General features: G+C 40.8%; 1 protein-coding gene across 1 annotated transcript in view; it reads left to right on the top strand.

Annotated features, from left to right (window-relative positions):
- Positions 1–11,307, top strand: part of CELF1 (CUGBP, Elav-like family member 1) — a 44,152-nt gene extending 32,845 nt beyond the window's left edge. Inside the window, 6 exon segments of the mRNA XM_010022179.1 lie at positions 3,177–3,287; positions 3,450–3,635; positions 4,468–4,611; positions 5,333–5,403; positions 5,406–5,509; positions 11,149–11,307. Coding sequence (XP_010020481.1) covers positions 3,177–3,287; positions 3,450–3,635; positions 4,468–4,611; positions 5,333–5,403; positions 5,406–5,468 — 575 coding nt within the window. The 3' untranslated portion in view covers positions 5,469–5,509; positions 11,149–11,307.
- The last annotated feature ends 6,185 nt before the right edge of the window (positions 11,308–17,492 follow it).

Genomic DNA, 17,492 nt, shown 5'->3' with positions numbered 1-17,492 from the left:
CTTTAAAGGGGTAGGATATCTGAGCTGTTCATTATGAGAACTGATAGATGGAGAGGCTTTGGTCTTGTTGGCAGGCTGAGAAAAACAAGACTAACAAACCTCTCATCAAGAAAGACTGTCCTTGAAGTCTGCTGCATCCTGACAACACCTGGACAATCATCAATATAGTGTTTTTCACAAGTGAGAAAAACAGTATTAGTTGTCCTTTTGGTGAAGTGTCATCATTATAATCTTATTTTAATACTAAAAATCCCATTCACAGGTCAAAAGACCCCTGCCCAGGTTGGGAGACCCACCCCATAGCATGTGTTATTAGGCATTTAGTTATGTATTCCTTGTGCAAATTAGCTGAGTTAGTAATATGAATTAAATCATATAAATATGTGAAATTAAGGAGGAGGAGAGAGGAAGTTAGAACTCCATTGTGACTGCTCACATCAGTTGATGGGCTGAACCTGTTTTCTCCCTCCCCATAGGGATGGCTGTTGGGTAAGACCTATACTCTATGCATGTTTAATGATTGATTTTTAGCTGGCTTCGTATATTATTTTCATGCTGCTTCTTGCAGTTAGTATATTGTCACCAACAATATAATTCTCAGTTAAGATTTATTTTGTGTGACTTTCCAGAGACTTCAACTGAGTTAAAATTGGCTTAAAAACTTCCTTAAAAATGTTTTACCTTGACGGGTGAATGTGCTATTATGTACCCTGAATAAGATGGTCAAATCACCCTCTGATATCGTGTGCTGTCTGCAGAGGGCTCTGACAGGCGAATTGGGCTCAAGGGTCTTTGGGGTGGTAACAAACCTGTCAAACTTACAGGTGAGGAGATGAAATCTTCCCCCTTACGAGGGGGGGAAGACCCCCTTAACGTGAGAGTGTTCAAAATGCACTGAAATTAACGAATGAAAATTGTAACTTTATTACAAAGACATTGCCCTTAGCTGAAAAAATCCTATATTTGCAAGTTGCTGTGTTGGTATATAGACTATACCTAGGGTATAGTCCTGTATAGTTGTCCTGTGTTTGTGCTCTACTGTTATTTATCTGCCATTAGTCATCGTCAGAAATGGGTGCTGACTCAGTATAGCAATTCCTAGATACATGTGATAAAATAAACCAAATGGTGTTAAATTCCCTTGGCATTTTCAGTACTAAAGCGCATCTTGTTTTGCTTAAAGAGATTTCTGATAAAGTCAGCTAAGCTAAAATAACTGTGTTCAGCTTTTTGTAGTGGTTTGAATTAATTTCTTTAAAACCACAACCTTTGTAAAGTAGGGAAGGCATCTGTTCTCTCTTACCTTGTTCATTAGCCTTGGCTTCATTCTTTATTTTCCTATACCACTACTGTTTTATTGTGGGGTTGTTTTTTAAGAGGTGTTCTCATCTGTCAAATGTAGTATATCGGTGTTGCAGTTAACAAGTGATATTCTAAAATCAAGGCAGCTGTATCATATCTGAACACTGGCTTTTATTCTGTCAGCTGTGCTAGGTTTTTTCTACCAGCTTGATGGTTATCCTGTAACTTGTTCTCTGTATTTGTCTAATATCTAATATGCTACTAATAGTAAGATGGGAAGTGTCTCCTTTTCTTCAGAGTAAGCATCTTAAAATATAATTTGGGACAGTCTTTTAATTTCTGACTTGATTGGAGAGTTTGTCTAGAGCTTTACCTTCAGGAGATTTGTCATTAACTCTGTCAGTACAAACTCTAATCAGTGGTGTGAAGTGCAGCTCACTGGGTTCTCATGCAGCTTTTGTTAGGTACAACTCCTTTTGTTAGCTACAGCTCTTGCTGGAGCTTGTTAGGCAAGTTTGCTGTATTCCATTTAAATAGTTACTACCATATTCCAGTCCAGCAGAGACTTTGTGCCACATACATGAAGTGGGGGATACATAGTGTGTGAATCTGCTTGAAAGGTGCAGACCATTCTTTTAAAAGTTCTAATGGCTTTATGCAGCATAAGTGAGAGACAGAAAAACACAAAGGAAATGGAAAATGCCTGAATTTCACTTCTGTGGCTACCCACTTGGTCAGGCAGATAAATTCCTCTTGAAACAAGACTACACGATGCCTTTAGAGTACTAGTCATCTGTATCTTTTAATATGTAGAAGTCACAGATATTTTCCAGTGCATCTTGTGCAGTAAGTTTAAACTGCATCAATAGCTATATGCATAGCTTTTCTTATTTACCTTCTTCATATGCTGAAGTAGTCCACAAACCTGTTAGGAAAACCACTGCTATATAATCATAAAATAAGGAAAAAAAGTAGTAATTTTTTTCATCATGTCCATAACCTTTGTAGATGACTTTAATGTGAAATTCTGTTTCTTTTGATATACCAGCTTAGAAAACTTTTTTCTCGTGGTTTTGATGTCTGTTTCTGTAGAACTAACTCTACCTGTTGTAGAATTTGGCAGACTGTGTAAGCTGCTAGTCTGCCAAGTACTATACCTGTAGATGTCTCTTACTGAGTAAATATGGTTGAAGATGTTAGTGGCACAGTCAATAGAGGATAGACTGTGTATTTTGGATGTACTTTCCAAGACTTCTCATGGCTCTAGCTCCAGCTGCTGCAGCAAGATTTTTAATGGAAAATTACTTCATGCGTCAAAATAATCTGGGCATCTGCTGTTCCTGCTCTGGCAGTATGGGAAAACCATATGTTCAGTTTGACTGGAGCTTTCTTTAATGTCTATAGCATACCTATTTCGGGTCTTTTTCAGCTTGTGTGATGTTTCAAGGATAGATACTAATATGCAGCAAGTGATTCTTACTCACTCAGCAGGAAACAAGCACTGCTGCTAGTCACCTTATGTTGAGGTAAAAAGCTGTATGTTGTCTGAATCTTGGGTATCTTACACTTTATTTTTTATTATTTATTATTATTGTCTACAGAGAGTAGAAGTTATGATGAATTAGAAACTATTTGAAAATGTAGGAAGGGATTAGAAGATACAAGCAGTATGATCAGTCAAGTTGTGTGGGTCTGGGAATTATTATTATTTTTATTAATTATCATCATCATTATTATTTTGATGTAAAGTATACTGCATTGCCTTGATCTGTTCCTTACCAGCCTTTTCTTCAGAAAAAACCTTAATGAAGAAGTTGTATTAGCAGGACCAAAACAATATTGCTTGAAGTCTAATTATCTTATTTCAATAGCAGGTTCCTCACCTAGCTCCAGTAGCAGCTCCTCTGTTAATCCAATGGCTTCTCTTGGAGCGTTGCAGACACTGGCAGGGGCCACAGCAGGCCTCAACGTTAGCTCTTTAGCAGGTAAGCTGTGTGTTGTGGTGGGTTGGGGGAAGAGCTGGTCATCATTCCTCAGGCTGTGCTAGTTTTCCTGCTCCCTGCTTTTTGTAATAGTACAGAGTATTTGAAAGGTAATTTATCTGGCCCAGTGGAAGTACTCACTCATCTTTATTTTCTCTTATACAGGAATGGCAGCCTTAAATGGAGGACTCGGCAGTGGTGGTCTCTCAAATGGGACAGGTAGCACAATGGAAGCTCTCACACAGGCTTATTCTGGAATCCAGCAATATGCTGCTGCTGCATTGCCCACCCTCTACAACCAGAGTCTTTTAACACAGCAGAGTATTGGTGCAGCAGGAAGTCAAAAAGAAGGTAGGCAAAAAGGTGTAGAAACAACTCAAGAGGGGTTTGCTCAGCTACCTTGTCTGCAGAGCTTTTATTTGGCATCATTTTTTAGAGTTCTAGAGTTACTGAACATAGAGAAGGAACATCTGTGAGGTCTCTATTAGGGGCTATCCACCATAATTCTCATATGGTAGTTTTCTCCCAGAATTTGTCTACTCTTAAGTGCTTAGGAATTGTACTCCTCCGCTTACCTGGAGTACAGAAGAGTGAGTCCGCAGCCTGGTGCATTTGTCAAAGAATCAGTTATGTTTTTGTGAACTTCATTTTCTTGGTCCTTCACTTCTTCCCACAGCTACATAACGCCAATCTCTTCAGATTCAGAATCTATTTAACATGTAGTATAAAGTAATGAAGAATGTAGGAGTACATTTTCAGCAGAATATAGGATGTTTAGAAAAGAACCTGTCAGATTACAAGTAATGCAATTACTTGTATTTTGTATTGAGATTTACTTAGTTCCTTTGAGCTGCAAGCTTTGCATAGCCATTTTAGTTGGCATCTGGGGCTCAAACTTACTCTTCAGCTTTCATTACAGCAGAGATCTGTGAACCAGTTTTGACACAATGTGGAAATTACACATAAAAACGGTGAGAAAGAGCTGGAATTATTTGAATGGTCAATCCCAGCAAAGGGTCATGCTGACTTACTCTCTTATCAAGTACTCCACGGAAGTGCAGACAGCAGTTTCATTGTTTTACCTAGAAAGTTTGGCTTGAATGGCTCTTTCACCCTTTTTGGTGAAGTGGGCCTATGTTATCCATGCTGTTTCTGAATTTCTATTCCTATTTGTTGTTTGAAGGTCCAGAGGGAGCCAATCTGTTTATCTACCATCTCCCCCAAGAGTTTGGGGATCAGGATCTGCTGCAGATGTTCATGCCGTTTGGAAATGTCGTCTCTGCCAAGGTCTTCATTGACAAGCAGACCAATCTAAGCAAGTGTTTTGGTATGTTGGGTCTAATCATTACTTGTAGAAAAGTGGCTTCTTTCTAGTAACCTCGTTTCCAATATATTGTTTAGTCTAGCTTTTAAGTCAAGTAGTGACTTTTTCTCTATATTCCTAAAAAATAAATCAATCTGAACTCTTCAAGCAATGAAACTCTATTTTCTCCCCAGTTATTGATTCCAGCTATTGACTGGAGTTATTTAAAATGGGTTCTTTCAAAACCCTGGAGAAGTTTATTTTTTTTCTGGAATTATATATAACTTTTCATCTGAGAGAAATCTAAATATAATGGTAAAAGTGCCATGCTGCCTTGACAGCTACTTCACTCCAAACAAATCTACTCCCATAATGTCAAGAGAGTGATTTCAGTCTTGTATCCGTAATGAGCTTTCATGTGTAGATTAACATTTTCCAAGCTTGGTGTTCTCTCAGATACGAGTTCTTATATATCAAACTCATTTTTGTGAGAAGACTAGAAAATGTTATTTTAATATCCTGAGCTTTGTGTATCTTTTGGCCAAATTTCCATACATGAGAAAGCAGTGCTTTGTCTGAGAGCCCTTTGGTAAGAAGTTCTTATGAAGAGTCTGCAACAGTTAGGAGCTTCTAAATGGCATTTCATGCAAACCTCTCTTATCTTGCGAGTACCTGCATTTCTAGATGCGAGTGCCTGTTCTGGAGAGCTTTGGCATGGCTTAATTATGGATTTTCCTTTCTTCAGGTTTTGTAAGTTATGACAATCCTGTGTCTGCACAGGCTGCCATTCAGTCAATGAACGGCTTTCAGATTTGCGGATTGGAAGGAAGCGTCTGAAATTACAGCTCAAGCGCTCTAAGAAGGACAGAAAGCCATACTGAGCGCCCCTCCCCTCCGGGACTGGAGTGAGAAGGATCTTCTGGTAAGTTGGAGAGGAGCGCACTTAGTGATTCGAAGCCCTAAGGCTGTGTTTTTACAGTCCTGGAAGCTGATCCATGCCTTCTATCTGGCACATCTTCCCCTGAAGACTCGGCTGCAGCCTCTGCTGAGAATCCCGCTTCGGATGGAGGACAAGTTTGTGCTTTTGTTTCCAGTGTTTTACTTTGGAGTTTAGGTGCCATATCGCTGAGGTGTTTCTTTTTTATTTTATTTTATTTTTTTTTTATCTTATTTTATTTTATCTTATTTTTATTTCTCTTTTATTTGAAGTTTGCTGTGTTTGTAACCAGTGTGTGTTGAGAAGGACCAATGCCAGCTCCTTGGGGGTGGGGAGGCAAGGTTAAAGGGAGCAGCAGAAACTGACACCACACTGCCTTGGGCTAGAGAGGAAAAGGGGGAAGCAGAACTGACACCACACCACCATGGGCAAGAGGAGAAGGGAAAGCAGAAATAACGCATAACAGCTGATGAGAACAAGAGATGGGGAAAGAGAATGAGTCCATCCAACTCTGGGTGAGCAAATTGACTCCATGTAGCCATTGTCATGCCCCATCCACTCTTCAAAATTTCCTTAATTGTATGCCATGGTGGGGGGTTAGTAAATCATCTCTAAAGCAGGAGACAGGCTAGGAGGGTGAACACATTAACAAGCCAAAGGAAAACTGCAGTGATTTTATTTTGCTGTATATAAAGTAGTGTTTATATAGCACTGTGAATGTACACAGCACTTTATAAAATTATTAGATAATATCCCTGCCCAGAAAATTTCACAGTCCATTTACCGTTGAATATTAATGAGATGCCATGAATTACTCCATATTTAAGCAAACTTATTCTGTGTACTCTATCTAGGTTATGTAGAAAGGTAGAGAGAGAGACAGCTTAGTCTGGATGAAAACATCTGGGGCTGGAAACAAGAAACTTTTGATCCATGGTAACCTACAGATTTTTTTTTTCGACATTTTTTCTTCTTAACAGTTCATCCATTTCTGTGGAATTCCCCATATTCTGTGGAATAATGTCCTTTTGCAGAGCATTACTTTGAATTCATTCTTAGAAGCATAATATAAGTGCTGTTCGTTTCTCTATTAAAATGACTTCAATTGACATACAAAGCCCAGAGTTACCCTAACATTGCTCTTGAGGTTCCTGTTTCATACATGGTGTTAGAGGATTTGATTTCTCAGTCTTAACTCTGTTGCAAAGGTAACTTCCTGTTGTGTTTTGTTTTCTAAACAATTTGTGCAGTGATTTGGTCTAGTAATTAGGTATTTATTTATACTGCAGTTTTCCTTTAAGGTGGTGTGTACCAATGCAAAACAGGCTAATACAGGAGCTGTGGAAGCAGAGCAGAGCATTGAGCCATTCAGTCTTATTCTGCCTTTTGGTACTAGCTGTTATCTTCTATATTGAAGGAAGACTGAACACACCCCTTCAATGAACACACACTTTCTCTGCACACTTGTGAAATTGCTAATGCGTTGCTAAGGGCCTTTGTTATACACTGGTTTTAGGGGGCTCAAAGGACTTTTGACACTCTGGCCTGAGTTATTTTAAGAAATCAAGAGTAGAGTCCCATTTTATAACCACCAAAATCCACCTCTGTCACAAGAGGAAGTTTACAATTTTTGTGTGTCTTTTAACAAGTTCCATTTACCTCATATTTTCTCCTTTTCCTTGTTTTATTTGTATTCCTGGTTCGTGATGCTGTTTCCCAGTTAACATTGCAGGCTGGGAGCCAGACTGTGCGTGGGTCAGATGTGGGGTTGAGACATCCTGTTCTGCTCCAGCAGGAGGAGCACTAAACCCATCAAAACCTAAGATCCCGTGGTCTGTTGGGAATGTCGATGGTCTGCTGGGAGTGTCGGTGTTCCCAGGGACAGGGCCCCTTGGGATCTCAAACCTCAAAAGTACGAGGCCTGACCTGTAGCATCCAAGAAGAGCCCTTTCCATTCTTAAATTGGAAATCAAACCGTTGATGCCAGTCTGTCTGTATTGATGGCAGACAGGAATCTATCAGTATTATTCAAATAATTTTGTGGTGGCAAAGGTTCAGAGGCCAGATTGCCAAATTTCCCAGTTATGCTGGCATGTGGTACCCTTCTATGTTAATTATTTGAATCTCTCTAGAAACGTGAACATACACTTAAGTGAACCATGTACACTTGAATTCTGCATGATGGGAAAGATGTGTCCTGGTTTTCTGAGAAAAGAGTGTTGGAGTGTGAAGGCCTCCAGGGTGATAATGAGATTTTTTTTTTAATATAAATAATATACTTTTAAAAAAAAAAAAGGAAAAAAAGAAAATAAAAAAAAAAGAAAATAAACCAACAACATATTTGGGAGCAACTGCTCCAAGTGCAACCTGCTGTAACCAAGAATGTTGTTTCTATTTTTATAGAAGTTTTATACTGCTCCAGGGTGGAGAATATTTATTACCTAAATTATTTCACTGGAAAAGACTAAAAAAAAAAATAATAAAAAAAGGCCAGGGTTTTGTAGAATCCTGAATGTGATTGTTTTACACACATAATGATGTGCATGATTGAAACTACTGATTTTCAGTGGCCTGTTTGCAGCCCAACAACTGCTAAATGGGGAAGACAAACGCTGTGAACCAGTGGAGGAGAGCACTGTGCTCTGGGGTCTCTACAGTCACTCTTACCTTCTTTGCGCCCTACCCCACTGTACTATCCAAGACCTTCGTCCTGTCTTTCTTTTAACCTGATGCTCTGGCCTCTTTACGAGTCATTTCAGTTGCCCAAAAGTAGATATTCTAGCTCTGCATCCTATATTGTGTCCTCAATACTGTACCTTATGGATCAAGCTTGGCATTGTTGCAAATAGGTGCAACTCCTAGTTACATTAGGAGATTGACCAGTTTACACTGTGGCTTAGTTTGATCAGTGACTCCTCCCAGACGTAATCACCTTAAGACACCTAACTTGGGCTAGCTCTTGTGCCTTACTGGCATAACTGTAAGTATTGCCAAAAAGAAGAAAAAAAACCAAACAAATCTATGCAGGTTAAATTATAAAAGGTGTGATCCTCAGATGGTCTGAATCAATGCAGTTCTGCTCTGTTCAGAAGAGCTGCATCAGTTTTCACCAGCTGAAGATGTTGCCCTTTTTGTGTATTTGTTTCAGATTTCCCTTTCCTGGTGTATCTATGTATATGTTGCCAAAGTTAATAAATGTATCGAGTTTGTGACTTGGGCAGATTTTTTTCTGATAACAGAACTCATCAGATAAAGTCAATATTTCTGTGTCTGTTTGGCTGCCACTGACTCTGGAGATATAGGCTCTTCTTTGCCTTCCAGTTTTAAGTCAGGTTTCTTCCTCACTCATTGGCAAGGAAGTCTGGGACTTTGGGGACTTGGGGCCTTTAAATTTTGTTGTATTTTTAATCCCTATCATGCTCTCATTCAAGTGCAAATCAAATCAGTGTCAAATGCTTTATATCCTGGATAGTAGGATAAGAGTTGGGTGAGTTAAAATGAACTGCAGAAGCGTTGGCTTAAGTAGCCACATGGGCAGAGTATTCTGTATGCTTATAAACCAAAGAATCTGAATTTTCTACAACAAAAGCTAGTAGGTCTTCTGATGAAATGGAATTCCATATTACATGTGCAACCAGGAAATACTTAGTATTTTTAGAAACAAGACAAAAACGGTCTGGTTCATAGATTTTTTTTTTCTCACATTTGTTTTTACTAGATATGCTATAATAAGATAAAAGTATTGTGAACAACTGAAGTCTTAGTCTGATGCCACTTAGTATCAAGTACTATAGTAAAGAAAATCAGTCTTCAGTCCCCTCAATAATCAACAGTCCAAAATAGGTTTACCTCTTTGTAGCTTAGTTTTTTCTTCCAGTAATACAAAACTTGCATTATTAGAAAATGCTTTTCATATATAGTGATTAAATTTTAATCCTAAACAGAATGAGGAGTGGAATTTTTCAGGAGTACCTGAGACAGTAATGGTGAGTATCTCTTTGTATTTTAATGGTGAGGCAGTTTACTAGCTATGGGCACTACTCACTGGAAAATAGGTGCCTCAGAAAATTTCTCCCTGGCAAATATATCTATAAGGAAAACACTTTTCTTTTGAATACTGAAAAGCACGTAGTATGATAGATTCTGCTTGCACAATAGAGTTAATTGAAGTGTTTCTTCTACTTAATGGTTGTGAGTTAGGGAAGAACAGCCAAGCAGAATGAAATTGTGCCATTTTGTTTAGAAATCTCTAAAAGCAATTTGGATAAACCAAATCTCAAATAAAGGGTGCAACCATGAACAACACATAAACCACACAAGAAGCTTTGAGAGCTGCTTGTTGCAAACATTTAAACATGTCTTCCACAAAATGTAAAACACAGAAGGCAGAATCATCACACTTGTGAGAATAAAACAAGGACAAACTGGAATAACTTTCCCCAAGTTACTAAGTTCTTATCCAGCATCTCATGGCTCTGCTCTTGCAGGCCAGTCCTTCCTCAGGGCTTTAATGAAACAGTCTTTCTCCTCAAAGTTGCTGAGTGAAACATTTCAAAAATCCCTATCAAAAAACCCCAACCAAATCACACAAAGAATTTCTATGGTACATGCTTAGATGTCACTTGATTTCATGCCTCAGTCAGTGATGAATTTGCCTTTCTGGTTTAGGATCCCAAAATGTTCCTTATCTCTTGCAGCTCACAAGCTGAGGGGAAGAAACAAAGGTATTGCTATCACTTAATATTAACAGTTACTTACAAAGTCTTCAAGAAAGCTTCAGGAAACACATTTTTTTCTACTCATCAAACTGGCAACAGTGACTGTAGAGCTTCTCAGAGCCCAGAATCCCCTCCTCATGAAGTCAGGGAGCTGGGAATGGAAAAATCCCTGTGTAGGCCTAATGGCATGAAAAGTGCTCAGCTAGGACAAGTCTTAACTTGCAGTCAAGTCTTAAGGAATTCTTTTCTAATATATGGAGGGTTTGTCATGTATAATTATTTACCCCTTCCCCCTTGTTCCAAATCACCCACCCCGGTTTCATGGGCTCCTAGGGAATGAGAAGGGACTGTAGCTGAAGGAAAGAACATGGATTTCCTGGGCTACTACTGCCTAAGAACTTCCCACGTTAGGGTGCAGGAAAAGTCTCAGCCGTCAAACCACCTGTGAATCCCTATGTCCTCTGTCTTGTCTCTCATGGTCTCAGTCTCTGTGGGCAGATGTTAGCCCTGGAGCCATATTTTTTTGGAGTTGGTCTCCTGGGGAGGGAGCTTGCTCTGTTCTTCTCCTAAACAGAGCTAGTGCAGACGCTGGGCACAGGGCAAGGCGAATGCATGCTAACCAATGTGCCACTGGGCTGTGGAAAGCTCCCCAGACTGGGCGTTGAGGGGGAAATCCAGGCCTCTGCTTCAATTTGGTTTCTGGCAGTTTGATGTTTACTTGGTGTCCTTCATGTACTTCGACTTTTACTTGTCCATCGTTGGCATGTGCTGCCCTTCCCTGTCAACTCCCTTCCCCAGGAGATCTCATTGTACAGTGCCCATTCTTGTTCTCTCTCTCCGTGTTTGGATGTACTGCTCTGTGTAACTCAGTGGGTCTCCCTCTTTCTGGTTTGTTTTTTTTTCTAGATTCCTGCCGTTTGTTCATCGTTGTGCCTAAAGCATGTCGATGTGGCGTTCAAGTACATCGTCCAAATCCTTGTCTCTTCAGCTTCTCTGATGCTTGAACTCTCACCTTTGACCTTGTGTTCACCTTTGATGCTGATGTGTATTTTTATTACGTTTGTTTCTTTCTTTTTTGGGTTTTTTTCTTTTTGTTTTGTTTTGTTTTTTCTTTTTGGTTCTATTTTATTTTCGTGCTGCCAAATTGGTTTTGCTAGAAAGACTGCTGCAGGGGAATATTTAAACTTGCATTTGAATATAAAAGAATTTCTATTTTTCTAGACCTTCGTAAGATAACCACTTGATTTTGTGAATCTGATTCTTTGTAATTGTCTTCAGAGCAGCCTTGCTAGCATACCTTGTGAGTATTTGTATTTCTGTGAACATACAGCCAATCACTTTCTAGGCTTAGGGTTTTTTCTGTGTGCTTAGTTGGGAAAAACCATAAAACACCACCGTTCCGAAGAGAAAGTCAATTCTATGGTGTGACTCGATCTTTCAGGAGACTTCCTAGTCACATTTTGCTGATCTGGTTTCTGTGCTTGAGGAGACAGCATGTGTTTTTATGAGTTCAAACTTGTGACTTGAGTGGCATCAGCAGAAAACACTTGAACTACATTTTCTTCTGATTGTAGCTACATTTTTTTGCCCTGACATTTATTGATTTTTTTTTTAATTATAATTTTTATTTTTTTCCCCTGCTTCCCTGTGTGATTATCAGTCTGCAGTGAAAATCTGATCAAAGTTGGTGTTGTATTTTGTTAAGCTCCAGCATGCTTGGGTTCTTTTTTGTAACTACAATCTCCTCAGCAAAATGTGATGTTTCTGTTTTAATCTTTCAGACTAAGATAGTGCCCAGAAATGTTTTGCATGTTTCCTGCTGTTTTCTTCACACCCTCCTATATATCACCTTCACCTCTCTGTTTTCTATAGTTTGTGCAAAAACTGAGCAATTTAATGGGTTTCAAAGGTATCCTTTAAATTGGTGTTTTTGGTATGACAATTATCTGATCAGAAGCCACCTGAGGGCATCTACCTGTGCACTTAGACTGTCTGCCTGACAGAGCACCTGGACCTTGCTCCATCTCCAGTGCTGTCAGAGGCGCTCAGGGGCTTGGCTGCACTGTTCCTGTACTGGAAGTTTTGGTGGAAGGAGATAGCTGGGGAGCAGGAAGGTGGAGGAGCTTCACAGTATTTCTCTTTCCAAAGTTATCTGAAGCTAGGCCTCCATTGAAACATCTTTTGTATCATTCAGGGCGTATTTATGTCAAATCCAGCCCCGGTTTAATACCATCAGTCAGACCTTGATGGCAGGATCCTGGAAAGGAGGATCTAGGTTAGCTCTTGATATCAAGTGTTGGAAATACCCTGGAGAAAGCATTTGTAAACCTGGTCCTACAACTGCTGGCTCTTTTCCCAAGCGACAAGCACAATACAACAGCCTCTGCAGCTGTTACCTGAACAGGGTACCATCCCCAGCTCTCTTCTCAAGGGCCTTAGCTGGGGAATCTCTCCGGAGATTTTTTACTTTTTGTTTAATTTTTAATTGGGCAATGAGCTAAGCAGGTTTTTTTCTGGCTTGCAGGATGAACTAGAACAGGTTACTGCTTTCTGGGTAGCAGGCTTTCCCCCTACCCTACGTACCATCTGCACAGATAGAAACTGGGATGTAGCTTCTAGATGAAGAGCGTGTACTGTGATGAAGTTTCAGTCAGAGGGAGAAGCAAGCTGGCGTAGGTATCTTAGTAGAAAATAATGTGAAATGAAATCCCAGGAGAAGGGGTTTTGCTGAGAAAACAAATCGTGTTTGATCGGATGGAAATCTTACTTTTGTCCAGTGTCTGGGAGAATGCAAAGATGCAGAAGGATTTCATTTCTGTCCTTCTCCTGAGCTGGCTGAGGATATCCTCAATAGATACTGGCCAGGCTTGTGGAGACAGTCCTTAAGCTGCTTGTAAGTCAGACCATGTTTGGATGTGGTACATACACCTGGGAGTGAAGCGTGAGGCTGGATGAAAAGAGGATAGAGCCTTGTTTATTTGGGAGGTAGGGTTGTGGGCTGGCTGCTGTTAGTCCCACAGTCTGAATGCACAGGGCTGTGTGTCAGTGGGGGGCACTGGTACCCTGCAGTGTATTGAGTAACTGCCAATACATTTCTGTACATGAGCATTTGGTTCCATAAGGAACTTTGGAGAAACCTGTGGAAAAACTATCTGAAGAAAACCAAAATGCCAAACGTTGGATGTTTCTTTCCTTTCTTCTTTCCTTTTCTTCCTTTGGTTGTTTTAATTGTTCTGTGGTGGTTTTAATGGATTTGAGACAGTGGAGCAGCAGCTGCCTTTCTGATTTTTGGCTGCTTTTTGTGAATAATTTAAAAAGAAAATTTACATTTTGGAGACAAACCTGTGGGCTTTTTTATTGGTACAAACATTGTATTTAACACTAGGGGTTTTGTACAGTTTTTTGCCTTTTCTACTAGAAAACAATGTAAAGTGATTCACAATGTGACGAGAAAACAAATTGCCACTATGACCAAATGTAGAGTCTGTTCTGCAGTAATGGGATTTAATCAACTCGAAGTCGTGGTTCAGTCGTAGAAATGCTTTTCTTTACCTTGTTTTGAGCTGTTCCTTTTATTATTATTTTCTTCTCTTGTTTTGATTTGCAAAACAGAAATGTCTTTTTTGTGTGAAATTGTGTTGTACTCTGTAGAGAATTACAGATTTTACTTTAATGGTTTAAAAAGCAGAGGAGCACGTGTTGCTCTTCTGATCCGATGGCAGAGTTTGTGTAGTGGATTTCAAGATGAAAAGATTTGTTACAAGTTTGGAACGAGCGAGTATGTGTTAAAGGAATTTTCTTCCTTTTGTGTGTGTGTGTTTTTGTTTTTTTTTTTCTTTTTTGTCCCAAAGGGCAACTTAAAGCTGTTTTAATTGCACAGACACACCGACAACAAGTCATTTTGTATATGCCAAGTGTGGTACCTTCCTTTGTTTATTTGCTATTAAACTGTTTGAGAAGAGTCCTTGTGTGTTGTATTTGTGTCTCAAACTTGAGGTTCTTTTTGGGTGGGAAGATGAGGAGAGAGATGAGAGAATCTTCCAGTTTCTTAGCTGTGGGCCACAGAAATCTTCATGGCCCAATACCACTTGTTCTGGATGTACAAGTATAGCCCTGAGTTGTAACCTTTATGGGGATGAGCTACTTTGAGTAGAAACGGGAAAGGTTTTTTGGTTGATTAGCCACCATTTTGTATCATTTGGCACTGTGTAGCCACTTGCCTGTCCATGCACTGTGCTTCATGGTGCTTCAGGGGCTAAATAACTTCAGTGTAACACCAGACTTCAGCTGTATAGGGACAGCACATGTGCGTGGTGGTGTGTGGGATTAGACGGGCACCAGCTCATACTGCTCCTCCCAGCCCCATACCCACCGCTGCCTCTTTACTTCTCTGCAACACGGCTAAGCTTGCTGAACCTGTCCTGGTTCTGCAGCGTGGTGGTATCTGCAGTCCCCAGTGCTCCCAGTCCTTGGAAATACTACACAGGGAAACCCCAAATGGGTTGGGATTATTTACTAAGCTCACGTTTTGTGATAAGCGAAAGTTACCTGCTTTGCTTTTAGAACTATGTTATCTAATCATATGAAATAAAATGAATAGGAAACAAATATTTGGCGTAGGCAAAGTGTAATCCATTTAGAAACTTGCCACGAGTTCGACACTAATATTGCCTCTCTCAGAAGGAAAGTACCACAATGGCCGTGACTGCCACATTTCTGAAAGCTCCTCAAATTCAGTGATGTTGCTCCTTCCTTCTGCTGTCTTGCATCTCAGAGACTGCGAGTGCTTTCAGGGCAGCGACGTTTCTCCTCTGTGTCCTTCTCCTCTGTTATCTGGCATACTCTGTTTCACCCCATTACTTCCTACATGATTGTAAATCTGAGAGCACTCGCAAGCATCGGGATTCAGTGCTGCATTCCTGTCCCTGCAGCGCACCAATTGCGATGCGAGGTGCTGAGCCATCTGTTGCGGAGTGTGCTGGGATCCCTGCAGCTAATTTGCAGCTGTTGAGAAGGGAGGCTGGGGAGATTTCAGCTCAGATATGTCTGAGGTGAAGGATGGAGAGAAACAATTGAGTCAGAAAAAGGGGCTGTTCAGGCAGGATAGAAGATTGTTGCTTATGCAAGCAGTTGGCAAGACTTATCTTACACAAAGCTGTCAGCTGTATCTTACAGAACTGACACTAGATCCCTCTGGGGAGGTGTATCAAGAGTCAGAGTATTTATCTCTGAAAATAATCAGCGTTTCACATGAGTTGCATTTATCAACATCAACAGGAAAGACACAAGCCTGTAGATTAAGTCCTGATGTTGAATGTTTTAGGAGAAATAGTTTTTCCTCTCCCATCCAGCTCCACCTTTCACTACTTGTTTTGACCCCAGTCTCCAATCGTCCTGACTTTACCAGCCATGTTCTGCTGTCTTCATATGGCCAGGAGTCACCGGGATACATTATGAAGACCAGTGGGGAGGAGGACAAGCAGCTCAGTGTGGTCACTCTGAAGAAGTGACTGTGTGATTAACCACACTGTGTGTATAGCTCCACTGCATGACAGGTGAGATTCCCTAACTTGGTGTTTCCATGCACCTTGCAGGCTTACTTATTTGCAGTTCCTGAGAAGAAACTGTGGATCATTTACTGTAGAAGCCATACTTCAGTCTTGCATGAACTAGAGCTACGTTGAGCCACAGACTGATGATCCCTCTGCCATTACTCTCGAAGCAGCACAGGTAGTCAGTGTCTTGGTGATTCTACCCATTTACCCCTCCTTATTTAGGCAGCTGCACTGGGCTTGGGGTGGGATGTTCCATACCAAAAGTATACTTCTGGTTTCTGAAAATGACTTAATATGAGCTTGATGGAGCTCAACCTTATTTTACTAGGATAAGTTTTTATCTCAGTAGGTGAGTTGTGAGTTGATTCCTAAGAGACTAAGCACAGTTTCACAGGAGAACTCGAAAGCAAGAACACTGTTATCAACAGAACGCAGGACAGATCATTTCCCTCCTGTCAGATGGGTTTGTCAGACTGCAATGCATCCTCTTCTCAGTTTGCCTTCTCCTTGTGCAATCTGAGAGTGAATACTAAGGGGAGCTGGTCCAAAAGTATGAGGATGAGTCTGAGGTACAGGCAGGTTATTTGTAGAAGGTTAATTTTGCAAAGTAGTCTGCTCCTGCAGAGAATGATGTCATTTTCTTTTTCCTGAGTCCTGGCTTGATTCTTCCACGTAGCAGACTCCAGTGTTTGCTGTCTCTGGCCTCTTCTCCAGTCTAGAAATGTGATGGCCTCACCGTTTTCAGTGCTTTCCATGGGGACGAGTTTTCTGCATCTTGTGTCCATCCCACCACCCCGCTCCAGAGAAACGTGTAAGAATTACTGCAGGGAGGAGAGACTTAAAATTCTGAATCAGACCTTTATGGAAGCCCTAAAACCTATAAAGTATCTTGATAGTAATTGTAACAGTGCTGCTGAAGTGATTTTGCACAGTGACCAGCTGTGCCTCCGTGCTCCACACGTTCTACTTCCAAAGTCTGAGAGTACACAGAGAGTCTGTGCTGGGACATCATCTGGCACATTACTGCTCTGAAAAAACAATGCTAAATTTAATACAGCAAATGTCACGGAGTATATAAGCTCCCAAAAGAGAATCAGTCTTGACTACAGCAAGACTATTCTACCATTTAAAGTGCTTTTCTTTCGAAAACCATTTTTCTGCGGATATTTTGGATACAGGTATGGATGAAATCTCTTAGATCATGACAATGATGTAAAGCCTCTGGGCAGACTGGTTCCTTATTGTTGTGTGTCCTGCTTTCCTTAAGGACATTCCCTCAGGAAGGCTCCCTTGGGTTTGTGTTTCCTTAGGCAGCCATGATGCAAGGCCATGATGTGGTGGCCTCTGAGCTGATGCTGTTGGTATTTACCTTTGCTTATGGAAGAACTTGCCACCAAGTTCACGTAGGAGGCGGGATGCAGCTGGAGATGTGCCTGCATGTGGGTCTGTTATTAAACCCTGATTTGCCATTTCTCCTCTTTGGCTGCCACCTCCCAGCCTAGCCCAGCACCACCAATGCTTCGAAAGCGGGATGGTCGGAGGGAGAGGGAAGAGACCACCAAGACATCCCTGAGGCTGCGCCGATTGTCTCCCCGTGGGGTGTTTATGAGCCGGTGCTGGCAGGCAGGGGTGGGCAGTTGGCTCGCCATGACCTTGGGAGCCGGGAAGCCTGAGTAGCATTCCTGGGAGCCACGT

The sequence above is a fragment of the Nestor notabilis genome, unplaced genomic scaffold (genome assembly GCF_000696875.1).
Source record: "Nestor notabilis isolate BGI_N333 unplaced genomic scaffold, ASM69687v1 scaffold2779, whole genome shotgun sequence".
NCBI classification, from domain to species: Eukaryota; Metazoa; Chordata; class Aves; order Psittaciformes; family Psittacidae; genus Nestor; species Nestor notabilis.
The sequence above is the reverse complement of the archived record's forward strand: the minus strand, read 5'-3'. Positions and strand labels throughout refer to the sequence as shown.